At 39.8% G+C, this 25,827-nt stretch overlaps 1 protein-coding gene and 1 non-coding gene across 2 annotated transcripts; one reads left to right on the plus strand and one right to left on the minus strand.

Moving 5' to 3' along the window:
• The first annotated feature begins 136 nt into the window (after positions 1 to 136).
• LOC141690733 (uncharacterized) lies at positions 137 to 826 on the plus strand. The gene has a single exon (XM_074495508.1). It carries the CDS (start codon positions 137 to 139, stop codon positions 824 to 826), a length of 690 nt encoding a protein of 229 aa, XP_074351609.1.
• Positions 827 to 2,614: 1,788 nt separating this feature from the next.
• Positions 2,615 to 2,721, minus strand: LOC141694662 (small nucleolar RNA R71). Its single transcript, XR_012563949.1, has one exon. It is a non-coding gene; the product is annotated as a small nucleolar RNA R71 (small nucleolar RNA).
• Between the last annotated feature and the right edge of the window lie 23,106 nt (positions 2,722 to 25,827).

Genomic DNA, 25,827 nt, shown 5'->3' on the forward strand with positions numbered 1-25,827 from the left:
TATCACAAACACCTATATCTATACATCTAACACACACACACACACACATATATATATATTAGGTTATTAGTTTGTAGCTTTAAGAATTGGTATTAGCACATCAGGAGAATACTGCAAAACTGGCGAAGCAACGACCATGGATGCAAACAAGTTGAAGGGTGGATCAATGAGTCTAAGCTATCCCATGTCAACCAAATGTAATTATACTACACGGACTCTCAAAATGAAGATGATCATGGAAGCTCATTCTGTTTGGGATGCAATAGAGCCAAGCGACCCAAAGACTGTATGCGAAGAAAGATTGGACAAGATAGTGTTAGCCATGATTTATCAGGGAATCTTAGAGGAGATTCTTCTTTCACTTGCTGACAAGAAGAAGGCAAATGATGCATGGAAAGCTACAAGATCACTTTGTCAAGGAGCTGATAAAGTACGAAAGGCAAAAGTGCAAAATCCTAAGATGGAGTTTGAATCACTCGTGATGAAGGACAATGAGCAGATTGATAAGTTCTGCATGAAGCTTACTGGGCTGGTTACTAATATAAGAGTATTGGGAGACAGTTTGGATAAGTCTTATGGTGTAAAAAAAATTTTGTGTGCAGTACCCAACAAGTTCTTACAGATCGTATCCACGATGGAACATCTTAGCGATATGGAGATGCTAACTGTGGAGGAAGTGGTAGGCTCACTCAAGGCCCATGGGGAGCGAATGAAGGGGCCATCTGAGAGCATTGGTGGTCAATTACTGATAACAGAGGAAGAATGGGCTAAACGGGAGAAAAATGAAGGCAGGCTCTTGCCAACAAGGGAAGAATGGCTGAAATGAACAGAAAGAAATGGAGGTGATGCATCATCTAACTGGAAGGGACGTGGTGGTCGTGACAAAACCAAAGTGAGATGCTTCAACTCTCAAAGCTATGGTCACTATGCAGCCGAATGCATGAGACCAAAATGAATGAAAGATGTGAGACAGGAGGCCAATATGGCACAGATAGAAGATGAGAAACCAACCTTGTTGCTGGCAAATTGTTAAATAATGAATCACACACAGAGGGGGTGTTAGGACGAAAACACGTGCTAATTTTACACGCAAGTATACACGTTCGCAAGTAATATAGAATTCTTTCTAGTTCGTTCCCACATAGACTGGTTTAGGTTAAGTTCAATTTATACATTTATGCAACAATGATATAGTTATTGTTCAATGCTAAGACAAATAACAATTTGGGTTTTGATTAAACTAAGAGATTATACTAACTACAATTAACTAAGAGAATAAGAGGGTTGAATTACTTATACGAGAAATACATGGGATTCTAACTACATTACTACTTCATTTAAAGTCATTATTCTTAACCTTACCATGTAATGGTGATGAAAACTAATCAGATAACACAAAACTAGTAAATGCCAACTTTCGTTGTACGAATACCCTACTACCAGACATCCAAAAAAGAGATAGAAGCTGTATAGACACCAATTATATTGAGACCCTATATGTCTATAGAATTTGTTGTAACTTTTGCTCAATATAATTGGTGTCTATTCACCTTCTATCTCTTTTGTGGATGTCTGGTAGTATGGTATTCGTACAACAAAAGTTGGCGTTTATCAGTTTCGTGTTATCTAATTAGTGTCATCGCCATTACATGCTAAGTTAAGAACGAAAAGACTGTTGAATAAAGTACTTAATGAAGTTAGAATCCCATGTTTGTGTCATATATTATTCAACTCTCTTTAATCTCTTAGTTAATATTCTCTAGTATAATTCTCAATAGTTAATCGTAGTATAATCAAAACCCAAATTGTTTTTCATCTTAGCATTGAATAATAGCCATATCATTGTTGCATAAGTGCATAAATCACATAGTTAACCTAAACCAATCTCTGTGGGAACCAACTAGAAATAATTCTATATTACTTGCGATCGCGTATACTTGCGTGAATTATTAGCGTGTGCTTATCGACTAACAAGTTTTTGGCGCCGCGGCCGGGGAACTCGGTGATAACTTTAGTTTATGTATTTGTTATCAGTGATCGTTAAAGTTCATTGACTCGGACATTGTTACTTACATACTCTTTTCCTTGTCGTGTTTTAGGTACTCTAGCTAGTGTGTATACATACGCATTCGCGGGCTCGTAAGAGAACTCTAGATTAAGCCGAGGAGGAAGCTGTAGTGATTTGAAGGGAAGTTTTTTAGGACAAAAAAAGTGGAAGAAGAAGAGAAAGTCGAGGAACCAGCTTTAGTAGTGATGGGGGATCAAGCAGAAATTCCTAAGGCTTTGATGGACTATTCTTAGCCGAAGATCAATGATATTCAGTCGAGCATCATCAGATCAGCCATATCGGCTTACACTTTTGAGATCAAGTCGAGCAAGATTCAGATGATACAGAACTCAGTTCCGTTTGGGGGTTATCCTACAGAAGACCCCAACATGCACTTTCAAGTTCAATGGGGTAACTGAAGATGCGATCAAGTTGCGATTCTTCCCATTCTCTCTGAGGGATAAAGAAAAGTGATGGTTACATTCTCAACCACCAGGGTCTATCACCACATGGGAGGATCTTGCTCAAAAGTTTCTCACTAAATTCTTTTCCATGAAAAGGACGGCTGCAATCAGGAATGCTCTTACTCAGTTTATACAACAAACTGGAGAATCTCTGTGTGAGGCTTGGGATCGATATAAGGAGATGCTAAGGAAGTGCCCACACCAAGGCATGCCTGATTGGATGATCATAAACTGTTTCTATAATGGTTTAGGAGCACAGTCTAGACTTATGCTCGATGCAGCATCTGGTGGAGCCTTATGGGCCAAAAGCTATAATGAAGCTTATGAGTTGATTGAGCTAATGACAGCTAATGAATACCATAATACTACGCAAAGAATGTTGCAAGGCAAGGTAGTAGGAATTCTGGAAGTGGATACAGCTACTGCTATAGCTGCTCAACTTCAAGCTTTGACGATAAAAGTTGACTCTTTGGTTAATTATGGAGTTAACCAAATCACTAGTGTTTGTGTGCTTTGTGCGGGGGCACATGCAACTGAGTAATATGCTATTTCTAGCGAATCAGCTCAATTTATGAGCAACTTTCAGAGATCACAGCAGCAAGCTCCATCCACTTATCATCCTAATAACCGCAATCATCCTAACTTTAGCTGGAGCAACAATCAGAATGCGGTAAAACAACCTTATCAGCCATAGACAGCAAAGCAGTATAACCCTCCTGGTTTTCAACAACCGCAATATGCCCCTAGGCAACAACTTCAACTTCAGCAGTTACCGCAAGCTAATGAAAAATCTGAATTGGAGGAGTTGAGGCTTATATGCAAAAGCCAAGTTGTTTCTATCAAGACCTTAGAGAATTAGATTGGGCAGATTGCTAATGCATTACTGAATCGTCAACCTGGCACGCTTCCAAGTGATACTGAAGTGCCAGGCAAGAAGGAAGCTAATGAGTATGTTAAGGCAATTACATTGAGGTCTGGTAAGGTTGCAAATCTTGAAAAATTTAAGGCTCCAGAATCTGAAGTTGAGGCTGAAGAAGAGGAAGTGCAGAAGGAAGCAGAAGTGGAACCAAGGAAGACTACTGTTGAGCACACTCCTCCTAAGGGTAATAAAGGGGAGAAACAGATCTATCCTCCACCTCATTTTCCTAAGAGGCTGTAGAAGAAAAAGATGGATAAGCAGTTTGAGAAGTTTCTGGAGGTGTTCAAGAAACTTCATATTAACATACCTTTCGCTGAAGCTCTTGAACAAATGCCGAGTTATGCAAAGTTTATGAAAGGTATTCTCTCCCGGAAGGTGAAGCTTGATAACTTAGAGACCGTTTCTCTCACGGAGGAATGCAGTGATGTGCTATAATAGAAGTTACCTCCAAAGCTTAAAGATCCCGGAAGCTTCACTATTCCATGCACCATTGGAAAGGTGTCATTTGACAAATGCTTATGTAACTTGGGAGCTAGCATCAATCTGATGCCTTTGTCAATCTTCAAGAAGTTGGACTTACCGGATCCAAAGCCTACTTATATGACTTTGCACTTGGCAGATCGTTCTACTACTTATCCACGAGGCATTGTTGAGGATGTTTTGGTCAAGGTGGATAAACTCATCTTTCCTGCTGATTTTGTAATTCTTGATTTCGAAGAGGATAAGAAGATTCCCATAATTTTGGGAAGACCTTTCTTGGCACCGGCCGAACCTTGATTGATGTACAAAAAGGTGAGCTCACCATGCGAGTGTTGGATCAGGATATCACTTTTAATATGTTCAACGCGATGAAGTTCCCTACAGAAAATGAGGAGTGCTTAAAAGTGGAGTTGGGTGATTCTGTGGTTACTTCAGAACTTGATCGATTGCTAAGGTCTGATGCCTTAAAAAAATCTTGTTGGGGAATTCCGATAGTGAAGATGACGAAGGTGATGAGCACTTGCAATATTTGAATGCTTCTCCCTGAAAGCGAAAGGTGGAAATGCCTTTTGAATTTCTTGGGTTGGAGGAGATGAAAAGTTCTCCAAAGCGCCTCAAGCCATCTATTGAGGAAGTTCCTACTCTTGAGCTTAAGCCTTTACCTGAACATTTGAGGTATGTGTTTTTAGGTGATGCATCTACTTTGCCTATTATTATTGCATCCGACCTTTCAGGTAGCAACGAGGAGAAGCTTTTGAGAATTCTTAGAGAATTTAAATCGGCAAGTGGTTGGACTATAGTAGATATCAAGAGAATCAGCCCTTCTTATTGCATGCATAAAATTCTGCTAGAGGAGGGTAGCAAGCCTACTGTTGAGCAATAGAGAAGGCTAAATCCGATCATGAAAGTGGTTGTGAGGAAGGAAATCCTTAAGTGGCTAGATGAAGGGATAATTTATCCTATTTCTGACAGTTCTTAGGTAAGCTCAGTTCAGTGTGTGCCAAAAAAGGTGGTATCACTGTGGTAGCAAATGAGAAGAATGAGCTCATTCCTACATGAACAGTCACGAGGTGGAGAGTTTGTATGGATTATAGAAAGCTGAACAAAGCTACCAGGAAAGATCACTTCCCTATTCCTTTCATTGATCAGATGCTTGATAGATTGGCTGGGCATGAGTACTACTGTCTTCTGGATGGGTATTCGGGATATAATCAGATTTATATCGCTTGAGAAGATCAGGAGAAGACTACATTTACATGCCTTTTTGGTACTTTTGTATTTGGAGAGTTTCTTTTGGTTTATGTGGAGCACCGACCACTTTTCAGAGATGCATGATGGCTATCTTCTCTGATATGATTGGGAATAATGTAAAAGTGTTCATGGACGATTTCTCGGTCTTTGGAACTTCTTATGATGAATGCTTCCACAATCTAGGTTAGTGCTGAAAAGGTGCGTTGAAATCAATTTGGTTCTCAATTGGGATAAATGTCATTTTATGGTGCGCCAAGGCATCATTCTTGGTCACAAGGTTTCTAGTAGGGGTCTTGAGGTGGACAAAGCCAAGGTGGAGGTTATCGAGAAACTTCCTCCACCAATTTATGTTAAGGGAATTTACAGTTTTCTTGGTCATGCGGGTTTCTATAGACGTTTCATCAAGGACTTCTCTAAGATTTTGAAGCCGTTGTGCAATTTGCTAGAGAAAGATATTCCTTTCAAGTTTGATGACGAGTGCCTTGCTGTATTTGAGACGCTAAAGAAGAGTTTGATTACGGCACCTGTCATAACTGCACCTGATTGGAGTGAACCGTTTGAAATGATGTGTGATGCAAGTGATTATGTAGTAGGAGCAGTTCTTGGGCAAAGAAAGAACAACATATTTCATGTAGTCTACTATGCTAGTAAGACTCTTAATGGTGCTCAAATGAACTACACCACTACTGAGAAAGAACTTTTGGCTACTGTCTATAGTTTTGAGAAGTTTCGATCATATCTGCTTGGGATGGAGGTGACAGTTTTCACTGATCATGCTGTAATTCGATATCTCGTCTCGAAGAAGGACTCGAAGCCGAGATTGAAGCCTAGATTGATCATATGGGTTCTTTTGCTTCAGGAATTTGAGTTAGAGATCAAGGACATAAAAGGTACTGAGAATCAAGTCGTTGATCATCTCTCTCGTTTGGAGGATCCAAGTGCAACTTCACTGGATAAGACATTAATAAATGAGTCTTTTCCTGATGAGCAGCTGTTTGGAGTGCAAGAGGAAGAACCATGGTTTGCAGACATTGTGAACTACCTTGTGAGTAATATCATGCCTTCTGACTTGTCGTATGCTCAAAGGAAGAAGTTTCTACATGAAGTGAAGTGGTATATATGGGATGAGCCATTTCTTTTTCGACAAGGAGATGACCAAATTATCAGGAGATGTATTACTTACAGCTAAATGGGGGGATCTTGCGAGATTTCCACTCAACAGCTTACGGAGGATATTATGGTGGAGAAAAGACAGCAGCTCGTATTCTTCAAGCAGGTTTCTTTTGGCCAACTTTGTATAAAGATGCTCATCAGTTCATTTTGAAATGTGATCGATGTCAATGTGTGGGTAACATGTCGAAAAGGGATGAGATGCCTCTTAATGTGCTTCTCGAGCTTGAAGTCTTCGATGTTTGGGGAATTGACTTCATGGAGCCATTTGTCTCATCTTGTAATAATCAATATATCTTGTTGGCGGTCGATTATGTCTCGAAATGGGTTGAAGTCAAGGCGTTGCCAATGAACGATGCGAAGGTTGTGCTTAATTTTCTTCAAAAGCAGATATTCACAAGATTTGGAACTCCGAGAGTCATAATCAGTGATGAGGGGTCGCATTTTTGCAATCGCAAGTTCGCTGCTATGATGCAAAGGTATAATATGAATCATCGCATTGCTACGACTTATCATCCTCAGATAAATGGTCAAGCTGAGGTATCTAACAGAGAGATCAAGCGCATTTTAGAGAAATTTATGTGTCCATCAAGGAAAGATTGGTCTTTGAAGCTTGATGAAACTGTTTGGGTGTATAGAACAGCATACAAGACTTAATTGGGAATGTTGTCATTTCAGTTGGTTTATGGTAAGGGATGTCATTTTCCAGTGGAGCTCGAGCATAAAGCGTATTGGGCTTTGTAGAACTTAAATCTTGATTTGGATGCAGCTGAAAAGAAAAGGATGTTTCAATTGAATGAACTCGATGGGTTTCGACTTCAAGCTTATGAAAACAATAAAATGTATAAGGAGAAAGTCAAGAGGTGGCACGATAGGGGTCTAGTGCTTAAATCATTTATGCCGGGGTAACAAGTTCTTTTGTTTAACTCTCGTCTTCGTCTCTTTTCTGGAAAGTTGAAGTCGAGGTGGTCAAGGCCATTTGTTGTCAAAATTGTGTTTCCACATGGACCGGTGGAGATTTTTTAGAACGATCTGGGCCAAGCATTCAAGGTAAATGGTCAGAGGTTGAAACATTACTATGGTGACACGGTAAACCGCGAGGTGGTTAGTACTGTTTTATTGTCTGTTTGATCTCGCAATTCTACGTCAAGCTAACGATGTAAAGCAAGTGCTTCATGGGAGGCAACCCAAGTTTCTTGTACATTAGTAGTTAGAGGAAGAAGAAAGAAAGGAGAAAAGCACAAAAAAATTAAAAAAATTAAAAATTTCGGGGCCAACATCAGTAGCACGGCGCACCCACGCTAAAAAGCGGGGCGGTCGCGCTGTTTTTCCAGTAACTGGGCCCGCACAGTCCTAGTGTGCAGCCGAGCTGAAACTCCAGAAACTGGGCGCGCCCGCGCTGACCTAGCGTGCAATCGCGCCGGGGTCCGGATTCAGAATCAAACCCATTATTCCCACTATTCCCATAATCAATTCCCAATTCTATTCCATAGTTAATTCTCTTTCAACCTCCTATATATACACACACTTATACACAAACTTCTCCATCACTTCTCAAATTCTCAAACACAATTCTCTCTCAAACACTTATCTTTTATTCTCTCTTATTCAATCCCAATGGCAACCAAAAGATAACAAACTCAAGTAAGCAGCAGCACCACTGATTCTTCGAGTGTAGATGGTGTGAGGACAAGGTTTTCGACTCCTGAGGCTGAAGCGGAGTATACGAGGCTTCTCTCGAAACCTATAACCAAGGAGCTTGGTTTTCTGCCATCAGGGAAAGATAGTAAGTTGTTGGGATGATCTTGGAGATGGGCCGGGTTGCTTTTTGCAAGGCACCCGTTGTTGTGCCCATGAGTGTGGTTTATGAGTTTTATGCTAATGCGAATGATAGGGATAAATAAATCCTGATTGTATAATTAAATATTGCAAGGTGTAGGGATGCAAGGCCCAATAAGAAGATGTATGACATTCAGACCAAGAAGGTCAACACATTGATCAGGCCTGATGGACCAGATCAGGCCTGATGGAACAAAGAAGGCCCAAAAGCCCTGATTATTTATTAATTTCGTAATTAATAAATAAAGGAGGAAAAAAGCTATTAAGATAAGTCCTAGTGGGGATATAAATCCTTGTAGATTGGAATCAAGGGGACCTAAAAGGATAAGGAATCAGTTTCCTACTATCTAGGACTCCAAAGTCCATTCTAATTATGAGACTTGCCCACCAAGTCTCCTATACCAAGTCCAATTCAAGGACTCTCAACATCTATATAAGGGGTCTCGCCCCACAAATCAGAACTATGTTTTTTGGCTTAATTCTCTAATTCACAGAGATACGTAGGCATCTCGTAAAGGCAGAATTAAGCTACGAAATATGAGAGCAGCCATTAAAGGCCTTGAGCTCCCGAATCTTAGTAATAAATACAGCAAATAATAACCTTAGTTTTTTATCCATAACATTTGGCGCCGTCAGTGGGAAGTGAACAACAACCATGGCGAGAACACGGAGAATAACTAGCGCTCTGGAGGAGGGAACACCATCGGGGACAACTCAGGTGATTTCGTCAACCGTGGAGATACCTCCCCACTCAACTTATGCATCTACTCAAGCGGAAACCCATATAGGGGCAACTCAATCTCAGCCACAAGGGACGACTCCCCCGACTATTCAAGGTACGAATCCTCAAGTTCAACAAGTACATATACCTGTGAATTCTCGACCCGTCGGGTATGAATATTCAACTGTTGTTACCACTAACCCCCCTTATGGGATGCCCCTTTACCCCGAGGTTGGAGGAAGTGGATATGCTGGGCAAAAGTTCACTGAATACGCTAAGCTGAATGCTCCTAGAAGTCAAATTTTGATGGAGATTGAGAAAGATAGAGATATTCGCTGGCCTAAGCCCTTGAAGGCTGATCCCGCCAAGCTAGATAAGAGCAAGTATTGCAGGTTTCACAAGGATGTTAGCCATGACACCGATGAGTGTAGGCAATTGAAAGATGAAATTGAGTTTTTGATTCGAAAAGGAAGATGGAACAAGTATACTGGAGATGGAGGGGACAGAAATAATAGTGGAAGGAAGAATTTTGAAGATCGTAGGAGGGACCAAGACGATCAGGGGCGAAATCCCCAACCTAGAGGGCCGGTTATAAATGCAATTTTTGGAGGACCACGACGCCCCCGAGGACCTGTGATAAACACGATCTTTGGAGGTCCGACTGCTGCTGGATTGTCCAAAAATTCAAGAAAGACATATACTAGAGAGGTTATGCATATTGTTGGAGAAGCCCCGAAGAGGGCCAGGACAGAAGTAACATTGGATTTTGATGATTCTGACCTAGAGGGCGTAAAGTTTCCTCATGATGACCCGTTGGTCATAACACCAATAATAGAAAATAGCCCGGTTAAGAGGGTTCTTGTGGATAATGGTGCTTCTGTGGATATATTGCTCCACGACGCCTTTCTAAGGATGGGGTATAACGATTCACAGTTGACACCAACCGACATGCCGATATATGGATTTGCTGGAGTAGAATGTCCTGTGGAAGGAATAATCAAACTGCCAACCACCATAGGTACGGAACCAAGACAAGCAACGCAGATGTTGGATTTCGTGGTAGTAAAGGCTAGTTCAACTTATAATGCTATCATGGGGAGAACAGGGATATATGCCTTTAAGGCAGTCCCCTCTTCCTACCATTCAGTTATGAAGTTTCCCACCCGAAACGGGTTTGGAGAAGAGAAAGGAGATCAAAAAATGGCTAGAAGCTGTTATGCGGCCTCTTTGAGGGCAGATGGAGTCGGGGGGCAGGTTCTTCCTATTGAAGATATGGATGTCCGAGAAAATGACGAAAAGAGAGGAAAACCAGCAGAAGACTTGGTTTCGGTTCCTTTAGACCCCAATAATCCTGAGAGGATGACTTTCATTGGAGCCACACTAGAGGAGCCCCTTAGAGGGAAGTTGGTGAAATTTTTGCAAGAAAATAGTGATGTATTTGCATGGTCAGCAGCTGATATGCCAGGCATAGACCCGAAGTTGATTACTCACAAGTTAAACGTGGATCCAAGCCGGAAGACAGTGAAACAAAAGAAAAGAAATTTTGCCCCGGAAAGACAAGAGGCTATAAAATAAGAAGTAGAGAAGCTCCTAGAGGCTGGTTTCATTGAGGAGATTCAATTTCCGGAGTGGTTAGCAAACCCTGTAATGGTGAAGAAGGCTAATGGAAAGTGAAGGATGTGTATAGACTTCACTGATCTGAATGATGCATGCCCTAAAGACTGTTTTCCATTGCCAAGGATTGATACTTTGATTGATGCCACTGTTGGGCATGAGATGCTGAGTTTCATGGATGGATTTAGCAGATATAATCAGATTAAGATGCACAAGGATGACATTCCAAAGGTATCATTTATCACTGACTTTGGTGTTTATTGTTATCTTGTTATGACGTTTGGTCTTAAGAATGCGGGAGCCACCTATCAAAGGTTGGTAAATAAAATTTTTAAGGATCTTATTGGTAAGACTATGGAAGTCTATGTTGATGACATGTTAGTCAAGATTCTAGTAAAGACTGATCATATAACCCATTTGAGGGAAGCTTTTGAGATCCTGAGGTACCACAAGATGATGTTGAATCCTACGAAGTGCGCTTTCGGAGTAGGATCTGGAAAATTCTTGGGATTAATGGTCTCAAAGAGAGGAATTGAGGCTAACCCCGATAAAATAAAGGCAATCCTGGACATGGAACCACCAAAAACTGTCAAGGATGTTTAGAAGCTCACAGGAAGGGTCGATGCGCTAGGACGATTCATCTCCAAGTCAGGAGACAAGTGCTTGTCATTTTTCAAGTCACTAAAGAATATCAGAGACTTTGTATGGAATGAGGAAAGCCAGAAGGCATTCGAAGAGTTAAAGAAGTATATGGCTCAGGCCTCGTTGTTGGCCAAACCATCTTAGAATGAAGTTTTATTCTTATACTTGGCCGTTTCAGAGAGCGCCTTGAGCGCGGTGTTGGTTAAGGAGGAGCTAAAAGTCCAGAAACCCGTATATTATGTCAGCAAAATTCTGCATGGTGCTGAATTGAATTATTCAACTATTGAGAAATTTGCTCTAGCCTTGATAATGACTTCGAGAAAACTGCGTCCTTACTTTCAGGCTCATCAGATTGAGGTGCTAACGAATCAGCCACTGAGAAATATCATTCACAGTCCCAAGGCAAGTGGGAGACTGATTAAGTGGGCAATAGAGTTGCGAGAGTTCGATCTCAAGTATAAGCCACATACGGCCATAAAAGCCCAGACACTAGCTGACTTCATGGTGGAATGTACCATACCCAACCAAGAAGTCGGGGGCAGGAAGATACCATACCTCAAGACAAGGGAGTCGACAATGGGGATAGGGAGAAGGATGATAAGGAGAAAGAATATTGGGTTCTCTATTTTGATGGAGCATCAAAAACAAATTCCAGTGGAGCAGGGTTGGTTTTGTAAAGCCCTGATAGATTCTTAATTGAGTATGCTATGAAGCTAGACTTCCCAACCACAAACAATGAGGCAGAGTATGAAGCCCTGATTGCTGGCCTTGGTCTAGCTGGGACACTTAGAGTCAAAAACTTAAAGGTCCGTGGAGACTCGAAGCTGATCATATCCCAGGTAAAGGGAGAATTTGAGGCAAGGGATGATACGATGGCTAAGTATGTCCGCCTAGTAAGGGCTGTGATGACCCAATTTAATGAATGCCATGTTGAACACATTCCAAGGGAAGAAAATGCTAAGGCAGATGCGCTATCAAAGTTTGCTTCATCTGAGATAGAAGAAAGTTCAGGAAGTGTGTACTTCCGTATTTTGAAGACAAGAAGCATAGATGTTAAGCTTGTGGCTCCCATAGGCCTGGGGACGTCATGGATTGATCCTATCAAGGCTCATATTCAAACCGGTTGGTTGCCAAGTGATGCAACTGAAGCACGGAAGTTAACTGTTCGAGCACTAAGGTACTCTTTAATAGATGGGATTCTTTACAAAAGATCTTTCGTGGTTCCCTACTTGAGGTGTCTCAGGCCCGATGAGGCACGCTTGGCTCTTGAAGAAGTGCATGAAGGTGTTTGTGGACAACACTTGGGGGGCAGGGCCCTGGCTCATAAGATAACTCGTCTAGGCTTTTATTGGCCGGAAATGATGGCTGATGCCAAAGAATATGTGAAGAAGTGCGACCGCTGTCAGAAGCATGCACCTGTTGTTAGACAACCTCCCGAGATGCTGACATCTATCAACTCGCCTATTCCCTTTGCTATGTGGGGAATGGATATTCTAGGGCCTTTCCCTATGGCCACGGCACAAAGGAAGTTCCTGATTGTAGCCATTGATTATTTCACTAAGTGGATTGAAGCCAAACCCTTGGCCAAAATCACAACTAAATAAGTTGCACAATTCCTGTGGGAAAACATTATGTGCCGATATGGAATTCCCCGTGTCCTAGTCACCGACAATGGAACACAGTTTAACAACGAGGAATTCAAGAAGTATTATGAAGAAAATGAAATTGAGTTACGGTTCACCTCCGTGGCTCACCCACAAGCCAATGGGCAAGCAGAAGTAGCAAATCGAATAATCCTGGATGGACTAAAGAAGAGGATCGAGAAGTCAAGAAATAATTGGGTGGATGAGATACTTCCCATATTGTGGGCCTATAGGACTATTTGTAGAGTCACGACAGGAGCAACTCCCTTCATGTTGGCGTATGGGGCAGAAGCAGTAGTTCCAGTGGAGATATCACATTCCTCTCCAAGGATTCAGGCTTTCAATGCCGAGGAAAATGAGGAAGGACAAAGGTTGGCTCTAGACTTAATCGATGAAGTGCGAGATGAAGCACATGCAAAGATAGTAGAGTATCAGAAGAAGGCTTCATTCTACTACAACTTAAGGGTTAAAGAAAGGTTCTTTAAACAAGGTGACCTAGTCTTGAGGAAGATAGAAGCTTCTGGGGTAGGACAGAAAGGGAAACTTGCCCCAAATTGGGAAGGGCCGTACAAAGTCAAGAGCGTTCAGGGTAGAGGAACCTACAAGCTGGAGACTATGGATGGTTTTGAAGTCCCGAGAACCTGGCACGCACAAAACCTGAAGGTTTACTACGTGTAAGATAGTCGAAGTGCGATCCTCACTTGTCATTGTGACAAGTAGGTTTAAAAGCACCTTGAAGCTTTGTTTGCATAGGATTTTTATTTTCTAGCTATTATTGATCAGGGTCGAACCCATATTATGTAAGGTTTTGGAAAGCCAGACTTGAAATTGAAGAGTTCGAAATTATTTCAACCTATGGATGTTTGAGTTGTGATAATACTTGTGTGGCCCATTAGGGCAAGTTTGAATATTAAAGTATCGGAAAAATAAAGGAGAGAATTCGAATAAGGAAAGTAGCATATAAAATAGCCCCGGAGGGTAATAAGTTTTAATACAAACAAAAGTCCAGACATAAGTTAAGGATAAAATTATAGAATAGAAAAACTACTCCTCCATGCGGGAGCCTTCATTCTCTTGCTCCTTATCAGCGCCTTCAGCATCCTTCGCAGGAGAAGCGGGAGGAGAAGCAGTGTTAGGATCCAAGATGTGATCATCTGGCTGAGGGGACTTGAAGAGGGCATCTATGCTGTCCTCCGACTCAGCCTGCTCGGGACTTATAAAGTCCTTAGGGTCGACTAAGCCCGGGTGCTTATCAGAAACCGCCTTTACGGCCGCATCCCATCCCTGAGTAAACTGTAGGGAATAAAGACCCTCATCATGAATCTCCATGAGATTCTTAAACTTGTCAGAATCCATGTAGTCATCAATGAGCTTATCATTATCGCTCCTAAGTTTCACCAACTCGGAATGAGCCTTAGCCAGCTCCTCTTTCTTCGTGTCCAGCTTCTTCTCCAGGACCTTGGCTCTCTCTTCCCATTTCTTCATCTCCTTCTCAAACCCATCTGAGTTACCCTTCCAGGACCTAGCCTGGTGGAGGGCCACCTGGAAGTAGGTATTACTCTGCAAAGAAATATATATGAGTTAGCACAAGTTCGTTGAAATACGAGAAAGTTGGGATTCAAAGAAAAAGAGAAAAAAGAAAGTTACCGCAGCTTGGGCTTGAGAACCCAGAAGCTCAATAGTCTCGATATCACTCCCCGTAATAATGTCAGTAAAGTCATGGGGAGTGATGGAATGGTACGACCAATCCTTAGCATGTTTGGTGGATCCAACCACCGTATCGCTCCTCCTGAAGCCCCAGTTAGGCCTGAAGGAATGTGCCTTAAGTGGAGGATCCACATCGTCCCCCAACTCGACCACCGGGACGTGGGGCTTAAGAAAAGAAGGACCGTCAGGTTTGCTCCTGGGGTCCTTGTTTAGCTTGGCCCTCTTCTGGCGGCCTGACTCCCCTTCCTTGGGCCTGTTGACATTATTGATGGCCTCGCAAGCTGAAAAAGAAAGATAGAAAGAATATTAAATTGCTGGAGAGGTAAAATGTTACAATTAAAGGGAAGGAAAAATGGTTATCCAGTTATAAATTTACCCTTATCACTGGCCTGAGAGAGACCGACTTTCTTCAAGGAAAACTCCTCTAAGAGGGTCCAGGTGTCTGTTTTCCCATCATCTGAAATTAAGGCTTGGTAGGCCACCTCCTCCTCATCAGATAATCTGATGCTACCTGGACTCCCATCTGACACTTTGTAAAAGGGCCTACGAAAGAGTGTGGCCCAATCACCCCCAGCCCAGGTCAGCCTCACAAACTCGTCCCTCCATTTGGGGTTGTTCTCAACTATGGAATTACTATCAAATATATGAGGGATTTTGGGTCGTTGACGAATTAAAACCCATCCTGGTTGACTCATGGCGCTATTATAGAATTGGAAAACTTTCCTAAAGACAGCTACGGAAAGAGGAAAATTGTTTCTAAGATAAAGGACCATAAAACAGATAATGTTCCTCCAAGCATTAGGAGGGAGTTGACAAGGGTTAATTTGTACATCGGCAAGCAAGCGAGGAATAAATTCATGGAATGGGAACCTAAGACCCGCGGTCAGGGCTCCTCGATAGATAAACAAAGTATCCCCCTCCCAATTACAAGTCCTATCCCCGGGGGCGGCTGGAGTGATCCTAAGGTGGGGTGGAAGTCTGTACAGGGTGTTCATGGACTCTATCCTACCATCTAACTCATGAAAGGTGTTACCATGGTTATACGAATCTAACTCAGATAGAGAGGGATATTCATCACCTCTCGAGTTAATCATATCAAGTAGGGAAGTATATGGAGATTGAATTTGAATGTTTGTACCTCTCTTAGAGACATTCATCTTCTGTAAACGAGCCAAGTCACGATCCGCCATTGATATGCTTCGATTGAAGGCTTGAAACCCAGAAAAACCTGAGAAAGGTGGAGCTGCGGTGGCTGAGGACGCCGGAAATCACCTTCTCAAAGGAAGAACTCTAGAGAGATTTATGAGAGAAAATGAGAAATGTGAAGTGAAGTGAGGATTCTCACTTCACACTACACTTATATAGGAGAAAATCTCGAAATACGAGGCGTTTCTAGGCCCATTTAGCCAGGCCCAACCTAAAAGTCCATCTACCAGAAATATCAGGAATAATCTAGAAGCTACTGTGAAAAATGAAGGGTCGAAAATTGACCAGAATTTTAAAATGGTTCGATCAGAGTCCTAATCGACAAAGAAAAAAATCCTAATCGATACTTCAATCGATCAAGAAGGAAGAAACCTATTAAGTTCGATCAGAGTCCTGATCGACGCCAAACAGAATCCTGATCGATACTTTATTCGAACAGAAGGAAAGAAATCCCCTAAGTTCGATCAGAGTCCTGATCGACCCCAAAAAGGATCCTGATCGATATCTCATTGGAGCAAGAAGGAAGAAAAACACTAAGATCGATCAGAGTCCTGATCGACACAGAAGAGAATCCAGATCGGTATTTCATTCGATCAGAACGGTAGAAAGCCACCTAGTTCGATCAGAATCCTGATCGAAATCGATCAGGAATTCTGGTCGATTAAGCCCATGTTTCAGTCGACTAAAGTGTCACTTTGAAGGCCAGTTTGATCAGAGTCCTGATCGAAATCGATCAGGAATCCTGGTCGATTCCGCATAGATCCTGATCGAAGATCACGTCGACCAGAATGTTAGTTCTTGAGCTAGTTCGATCAGGATCCTGATCGAAATCGGTCAGGAATCCTGATCGATTTTTTATACGTCCTGATCGATTTTAAGGCAGAAAATTAGGGAAAAATCCAGAAATTAAGGATAAATCCCAGAAAATTAGGGAAAAATCCAGAAATTAAGGATAAATCCTAGAAATTAAGGATAAATCCCAGAAAGTTAGGGAAAAATCCAGAAATTAAGGATAAATCCCATAAATTAAGGATAAATCCCAGAAAATTAGGGAAAAATCCAGAAATTAAGGATAAATCCCAGAAAATCAGGGAAAACTCAGAAATTAAGGGAAAAATCCAGAAAATTAGGGAAAAATTCCTGAAATTAAGATAATTTCTGAATTAAAGGAAAAGTCATTGTAAATGTGTAGGTCGCTCCACACTTTACGCAAAAACGAAACCCTGTAAGGGAATGAATAGACTTAACTTCTGCGAAACCTAATCGATGTTTCCCAAAAGTTGGGGGGCAAATGATAGGGATAAATAAATCCTGATTGTATAATTAAATATTGTAAGGTGTAGGGCTGGAAGGCCCAATAAGAAGATGTATGACATTCAGACCAAGAAGGTCAACACATTGATCAGGCCTGATGGACCAGATCAGGCCTGATGGAACAAAGAAGGCCCAAAAGCCCTGATTATTTATTAATTTCGTAATTAATAAATAAAGGAGGAAAATAGCTATTAAGATAAGTCCTAGTGGGGATATAAATCCTTATAGATTGGCCTCAAGGGGACCTAAAAGGATAAGGAATCAGTTTCCTACTATCTAGGACTCCAAAGTCCATTCTAATTATGAGACTTGCCCACCAAGTCTCCTATACCAAGTTCAATTCAAGGACTCTCAACATCTATATAAGGGGTCTCGTCCCACAAATCAGAACTATGTTTTTTGGCTTGATTCTCTAATTCACATCGATACGTAGGCATCTCGTAAAGGCAGAATTAAGCTACGAAACATGAGAGCAGCCATTAAAGGCCTTGAGCTCCCGAATCTTAGTAATAAATACAACAAATAATAACCTTAGTTTTTTATCCATAACAGCGAAGGCGGAGAAGAATAGCTTTACTGTGGTTAGGGGATGATGGTGGATTACAGTGCTGAGGCGATAAGAAGGGTGATTGATCAGCCCACGAGGAAGCCCGTCCAAGATATTTGGAACAAAAAGGCTCCGGAGGAATTTGACTTGGATTTGAAAGTTGCTACTCTGTGTGTGCCTGAGACTCACTGGAAGTTCAAGAGGGGCACGACTGATAATTCCACGTTCCCTGCTTCGTGCATGAACATGTTTGCACGTGCATGGAATTCGTTTATTTGTGCTAACATCATGCCATCTTCTCATTTGCATGAGATTATTGTGGAGCGTGCACGCTTGTTGTGGGGTATTCTGCAGGGGGACTATGTTGGATATACTTGAGATGTCATGTCTAATATGTTTCATGTTTAGTTTTCAGATCTTAACTAACAGGAAATATCAGTTCTTACTGGAATCAGGACTTACTGGAAGTCAGGACTTAAGGATATCAGGACTTAGGTTATCAGAAGATAATATCAGAAGATGGATATCAGAACTTAAGTACTGAAGGACTAATAGTTAAGGAAAGAAGCTGATTTACAGGAAAGAAGATCGAGACTAATACAAGAAGAAGATATGCATGGAAAGAGTTAGAGGACTAGAAGAATTATATAAGATATCTGATTAATATATTTTAGGAGACAGAATTATATTCCATATTAATTAGAAGTTATCTTGTAACTGTGTGTCTATATAAACACATACATAGGTTTACACTATATGTGTTACGATCATCGAGAAGATCATATATTGTAACCTAGCAGCTCTCGTGATATTTGTTCATCACTGAGAGAGAACAGTTCCATTGTAACAGAGTTTATTATATCGAATACATATGTTTTCTGTTACTTATGTTTTAAATCATTTTGATTATATTCTACACTGTATTCAACCCCCTTCTACAGTGTTGTATGACCTAACAAGTGGTATCAGAGCCTATCTGTTAACACACATACAGTAAAGATCCAAAACAATCATGTATGAAGAAACAGAAAATCCAACTAAGCCCGCCAAATCTAAAGAAACTCCAAAGACTCAAACCCACGGTCGATATAAGACTATGACCTTCTGAGTATCCCATATGGAAAGTAAAGATGGCTATATTTCAGGAAGCTACAGATCTAGAATACCTTGACAGAATTTATCATACCAAAGCTCTCTGTTGTGGTTGCAGATCAACCAGCAAATACCATACCAAAGGAGAAAAATGAATACACAGCTGAAGATATCTCATCTATTGCCAAGGATGCAAAGGTAAGGCATTTGCTGCATAGTGCCATTGATAATGTCATGTCAAATAGGGTAATTCAATGCAAGACTGCAAATGAGATATGGGATGCTTTGGAAATAAGGTGTCAGGGAACTGATGCAATCAAGAAGAATAGGAGGACTATAATCACTCAAAAATATGAGCACTTTGACTCAAAAGCAGATGAGTCATTAACTAGTTTATATAACAGATTTGTCAAACTCTTGAATGATCTGTCACTGGTGGACAAGGAATCTGATCTTGAAGATTCAAATCTTAAATTCCTTTTAGCTCTTCCTGAAAGTTGAAGTCAACTACTATAAGAGACAAATATGCTCTTGATGAAACTACTCTTGATGAAATTTATTGTATGCTCAAGACTCATGAACTTGAGATGGATCAAAGAAGCAAGAGGCATGGAAGAAAGTCAAGGATAGTTGCTCTTAAAGCTGAGGAGGAATCCCCTAAAGTGGTTGCCTCAAAGAAAGGCAAAGGAAAGGCTCTCATCATAAAGTTTGATTCAGATTCATCAAGTTCTGATGATGATGATGACTCAGAAACTGAAAGTTTACCTGAAGTAGATGCTGATGAAGAGATGATGAAATTGTGTGCTCTTATGGTGAAAGGTATCACAAAGATAGCCTACAGGAAATTCAGAAAGGGAAAAAAGTTTTCCAGGAAAGGAAGAAGTTCTGATAAGAAGGGCTTCAGAAAATCTGAAGGCAAAGGAGGAAAGTCTGACATAGGAGATTACTCAAATGTCAAATGCTACAACTGTGGTGAGAAAGGCCACATATCTCCTGACTACAAGAAAGGAAAGAGTGACAAAGGCAAGGCTCTTGTCACAAAGAAGAAAAACTGGATAGACACTTCAGATTCTGAAGATGAGGAGAACTATGCCTTGATGGAAAATGCTGATAGCAGTTCTGATGCTTCTGAGTTAAAGGTACCTCAAACAACTTATGCCTTTCATACTGATGATATTACTGAGTTGAGATTATATCTTAAAACCATGTTTATTAGTTATAGAGATCAAACTTTAACATGTGAGAGATTAACTTCTGAAAATCTTGCTTTTAAAAAGAGGAATGATTATTTAGAAAAAGAGTTAGTCATGTTCCATCAAACTCAGAAAGAAAGAGATGATGCCTTTTCTGTTAGAGATGAAATGCTAAAAATGAATAAATCTCTAAAAACTGAGTTAGAAAAAGGAGAGAGAGATTATCAGGACTTGGACTAACTCTGGAAGAGCAACTCAGGATATCCTAAGTAGTGAAAACTGGAAAGAGGGCTTAGGTTATGGAGATGAGAAAAGTGAAAAAGGAACTGAACAAGTTAAGCCAATTATTGTTAAACAGACTACTAAGCCAAAGGTAAATCTTGTTAAGTTTATAGCCAAAACTGTAAAGTCTGATTCTGAAAAGATGAAAGATATTGAGACAAAAGTGATAGCAGAGTCAACTTCTGACAAATTAGAACAGGATAAACCAACTGAAGTTAACATAGGCTTAATGACAAAGAAGCAGCTTAAATATAAGCTGAAAGAGATTACAGTGTAAACAAGGTAAAGGTAGCTAGGAAAAATAGGAATGGAAAGGAAGGTGTGAATAAAAGCAACAATTATATGCCTGTTCCTAATGCTCCTAAAAAGAAATGCTATAACTGTGGAAACTCTAACTATCTGGCTTCTTTTTGCAGGAAGAATAAGAATATAAACTCCTTACCTTCTAAGTCAGGAGTTAAGAGTCAGTCTGTTAGGTTTAAGCCACAAAATCCTTGTTTTCATTGTGGTAGTATATGGCATTTCATTTATACTTGTATGGAATATCATAGTTTTTACTATAATTATTATCAGATAAAACCTTATTTGAAGAAAGTTGTTTTAATTCCTTCTAGTGTAAAGTATGATGCAAAGTCTAATACTGTTAATACTGATAAGAAAAATGTTAGCATAAACTCTGATGTTAAATCCGCTGCAAATGTTAACAAACTTAAAAAGGCCAAAGGATCCAAGCAAGTCTGGGTCCTTAAAACAGGAAGAACATCCTAGTTATGGATAGTGGATGTTCAGGACATATGACTGGAAATAAAGCCCTGCTATCAGATTTTGTGGAGAAAGCTGGCCCAGGAGTTTCTTATGGAGATGACAACATTGGAAAAACTCTGGGATATGGCAAGATCAATCTTGGGAATGTCATTATTGAATCAGTAGCTCTAGTCTCAGGACTTAAAGACAATCTGTTGAGTATAAGTCAAATCTGTGACAGAGGTTATCATGTGGATTTCTTTGAAGAACACTGTGAAGTTATAAGTAATTCTACAGGCAAAGTGGTTCTGAAAGGATACAGGCATGGTAACATTTATGAAGCCAAACTTTCAACAAGTACTGATGGTTCTGTAATTTGTCTGTTGAGTAGAGCATCAATTGAAGAAAGCTGGAATTGGCACAAGAAACTCTCTCATTTAAATTTCAACAATATAAATGAGCTTATAAAGAAAGATCTTGTGAGAGGACTTCCAAAAACAATATTTGCTCCTGATGGCCTTTATAATTCATGTCAGAAGGCAAAATAAAGAAAATCTTCTTTCAAGAGCGAAACTGAGTCATCAATTTTTGAGCCTTATCACCTACTGCATGTTGATCTATTTGGTCCAGTCAATGTCATGTCTATTTCCAAGAAGAAATATGCTATGGTTATAGTGGATGAGTTCACAAGATACATTTGGGTGTATTTCTTGCACAAGAAGACTGAAACATCATCTACTCTAACTGATCATGTCAAACAGTTGGATAAATTGATCAAAGATTCTGTTAAAATCATAAGGAGTGATAATGGCATTGAGTTCAAAAATTCAATCATGGAAGAGTTCTGCAAAGATTATGGAATCAAACAGGAATTTTCTGCACCTGGAACTCCACAGCAAAATGGAGTTGTAGAAAGAAAGAACAGGACTCTCATTGAAACTGCACGAACAATGCTTGATGAAGCAAAGCTACCAACCTATTTTTGGACTGAAGCTGTGCAGACTGCTTGTTTTATACAAAATGCTATACTCATAAACAAGCATGGAAAAACACCATATGTAATGGTGAAGAAAAAGAAGCCAAATCTGAAATACTTTCATGTATTTGGTTGCAAGTGTTTTGTTCTTAAGACTCATCCTGAGCAGCTGTCAAAATTTGATCTAAAAGCTGATGAAGGAATTTTTGTTGGATATCCACTTTCCACAAAAACCTTTAGAGTCTACAATTTAAAAACAAGGGTTGTCATGGAATCTATTAATGTCTCTTTTGATGATAAGAAGATTACTGGACTTAAAGATTTTAATGATCATGATCAGCTGAGATTTGAGAATGAAGATTTAAATTCTGATTCTGGAAATTCTGATGACTTATATCCTGATCCTGTAAGTTCTGATGGATTAAGTTCTGATGTCATTGAAACTGTGGTAACAACTCCAAAGGAAAATACACCTGTCCAGGGGGAGCAAGCTGAAGATCCTACCGCATCCCAAGACTCTCGAGAAACATCAGAACCGGTCACTGGCTCTTCAAGTTCTGATTCATCTAGTTCTGATTCATCTAGTTCTGATGAGCCAAATTCTGATAATTTTGGAAGCTCTAATTCTTCAAATCCTAAAAAATCAAACTCAAATTCTGAAGTCTCAGAGAGCATAACTACAGGGGGGGAATCAGAAAATGATGATGGAGATAGCATGGATCATGGGGGAGGATCCAGTTCTAGAGATCAACTTCCATCTGCAAGGAAGTGGACTAAAGCACACACACCTGATCAAATCATTGGAGATCCTGAAGCAGGTGTCAGAACTAGAACTGCAACTTCAAATGAATGTCTCTATCATTCCTTTCTATCTCAGACTGAACCAAAGAAAGTGGAAGAAGCTCTTCAAGATGCTGATTGGGTGCAAGCAATGCAGGAAGAGTTAAATGAATTTGAAAGAAATAAAGTCTGGACCCTATTGCCAAGACCAAAGAACAGATCAGTTGTTGGTACAAAATGGGTCTTCAGAAACAAAACTGACAGTGATGGCATAATTACAAGAAATAAAGCAAGACTGGTTGCTAAAGGCTACTCTCAACAAGAGGGTATTGATTATGATGAAACATTTGCACCAGTTGCTAGATTAGAAGCCATAAGGATCTTTTTGGCTTCTGTTGCTCACAAGAAGTTTAAAGTCTTTCAAATGGATGTGAAAAGTGCTTTTCTCAATGGAGAATTGGAAGAAGAGGTATATGTTGAACAACCTTCAGGCTTTGTAGATCCTAAATTTCCCAATCATGTCTATAGGCTTGACAAAGCACTTTATGGCCTTAAGTAAGCTCCAAGAGCATGGTATGAGACTTCAGCTCAATTCCTTCTGGAAAGTGGATTTCACAGTGGCACAATTGACAAGACTTTATTCTACCTCAACCATGGAAATGACTTACTTTTGGTACAGATATATGTTGATGATATCATATTTGGTTCTACTAATTCCAAACTGTGTGAGAAGTTTGCAAAGCTAATGCAGTCAAGATATCAAATGAGTATGATGGGAGAACTCAGCTATTTTCTGGGCCTTCAAGTCAAGCAAACTGAAGAAGGTACTTTTATCTGTCAATCCAAGTACACCAGAAATTTACTGAAGAAATTTGGAATGCAAGATTATTCAACTACATCCACTCCCATGGCCACTGCAACCAAGTTAGATAAGGATACTGGTAAATCAGTAGATATTACTAACTACAGAGGTATGATTGGCTCCTTACTCTATCTAACTGCAAGTAGACCTGATATCATGTATGCTACCTGTCTTTGTACAAGATTTCAGGTTGATCCAAGAGAACCTCACTTATTAGCTGTCAAAAGAATTTTCAAGTACCTTAAGGGTACAGCTGATCTAGGATTACGGTATCCTAGGGAATCAGATTTTAAGCTAATTGGTTACTCAGATGCAGATTTTGTAGGATGCAAAGTAGACAGGAAAAGCACTAGTGGAAGCTGCCAATTTCTTGGAGGCAGATTGGTTTCTTGGTTTAGCAAGAAACAAAAGTCAATTTCCACATCAATTGCAAAAGCAGAATATATTCCTGCAGGAAGTTGTTGTGCACAGATTCTTTGGATGAAGAATCAGTTACTGGATTATGGGTTAGAATTTTCTAAAATCCCTATTTACTGTGATAATCAAAGTGCTATTGCTATGACAGGTAATCCAGTTCAACACTTAATGACAAAGCACATTAACATTAGGTACCATTTCATAAGGGAACATTTGGATGAAGGTACAGTGGAATTGCATTTTGTTCTAACAGATCAACAGCTAGCAGATATCTTCACAAAACCACTATGTGAAGCTACTTTTATAAGATTAGTAAATGAACTTGGAATGGTTTTAGGTTCTTTCTCTAAATCTGCTTAGTTTTTGTTCTCATGCATCAGACTTTATGATCAATGTTTACAGATTGTTGTTATTCCCAGTGAACTAACAATGAGATTTACAGAAGGGGGGTTGAATATAAATCTCAAAACTTTTTCAAGTTTTGAGCAGTTTCTAGTCTATGTGTTTTGATGAGCAAGTGTGTGTGAATTGCTTTGAGCTAATACAGACAGATATATATTCAAACACATATGTAAAGAACACAACAGACTCAAAAACTTTTCTGGTGGATTTGTTGTTCCACCAGAGATGTGTTATTTCAGAAAATCTGTGATTCAAAGAATTAAATCACAGCTGCTTCCTAGTACAAACTAGATGATTTTCTCTCTGGATTTTTCTAAATAGCTCTGGAAAATTCTCATCTAATTACTAGCTACTACTTGGTTTATATATTACCAAGTTTACAAGTGAAGACAAAACTGTAAAATACAATTAAAAGACTCTTCACATGTTTCTTCTTCATTTCTCTATCCAATGCAATTTAGGTTTAGCTGTGAATCTTTGAATACTTCCTTGTTTACACCAGAATGGAAATGCTGCATTTCCTTGATTCCTCCTAGAGGCTGCCACATTCTAGTTTATCCCTGTCAACCCATGCGCCTCTGTCAGCTTATGAATTGTCACTATCAACTGCTATTAAACTAAGCATCCGTTGAAGCTTTTATCCGTTGATGACTTTATCCGTTGAAGCACTCATCCGTTGATGGATATTATCCATTGAAGCTTTATTCGTTGATGAATTAGCAATTGAAGCATTATCCGTTGAAGCACTCATCCGTTGATGAATGTTTTTCGTTGAAGCTTTAGAGACATCCGTTGAAGCTTTGTTTCTCATCCGTTGAAGGCCTTTAATATCAGTTGATACTATTTCACTTATACAAAATTACAAGGCATGAAATATTTACAATTAGCCCTCCTATTTGTATATCCACTAGTAGTCAACATGACTGATAATTTCTCACAACATCTAAGAATTACAACTTAAATACAAAGAATGAAATGTACTACAATACTAAACTTATTTCTAAGTAAAGCTACTCCTTCAACGGATAGCCAAAATGGTCTTATCCGTTGAGGCTACAAACACTAGATTTCTACTTAAGTGTTTTGTTTAACTTATCATCAAACTAATACACATATTCCTAACAATCTCCCCCTATTTATGTCTACTAGAACTGTAGGCATAAATTTGGGTTTAACTTGATAATAACAAAACACTTAACAAACATATGAAATGAAATAAAGTAGAAATTCAAAAGTGCGGCAAAAGTGTGTATACTGAGATAGAATTGAAGAATTACATTGTTTCCAAGGGTGCTCCTTTAGCCTGAGCAGATTAATTTCTTTTCCTTTGATCCCTTCTTTTCTTTACTAGCCTTCTGCCATTCTCCTCTATTTGGAGTTGAAGTTGTCTGTAGAACTCAACTTCATCTTCTTCATTGATGTCCAACTTAGATTGCATATCCTTGAGAGTTTCATTACTGGCAATCTTGAGATGATCTTCAAGTCTGAAAAATCTTCTGACTCCTTTATTGTCTC

This window comes from Apium graveolens, chromosome 10, assembly GCF_009905375.1.
Source record: "Apium graveolens cultivar Ventura chromosome 10, ASM990537v1, whole genome shotgun sequence".
NCBI classification, from domain to species: domain Eukaryota; kingdom Viridiplantae; phylum Streptophyta; class Magnoliopsida; order Apiales; family Apiaceae; genus Apium; species Apium graveolens.

Coding starts and splice junctions, on each gene's coding strand:
- LOC141690733 (XM_074495508.1), top strand. CDS start 137: ATGGATGCAAACAAGTTGAAGGGTGGATCAATGAGTCTAAGCTATCCC.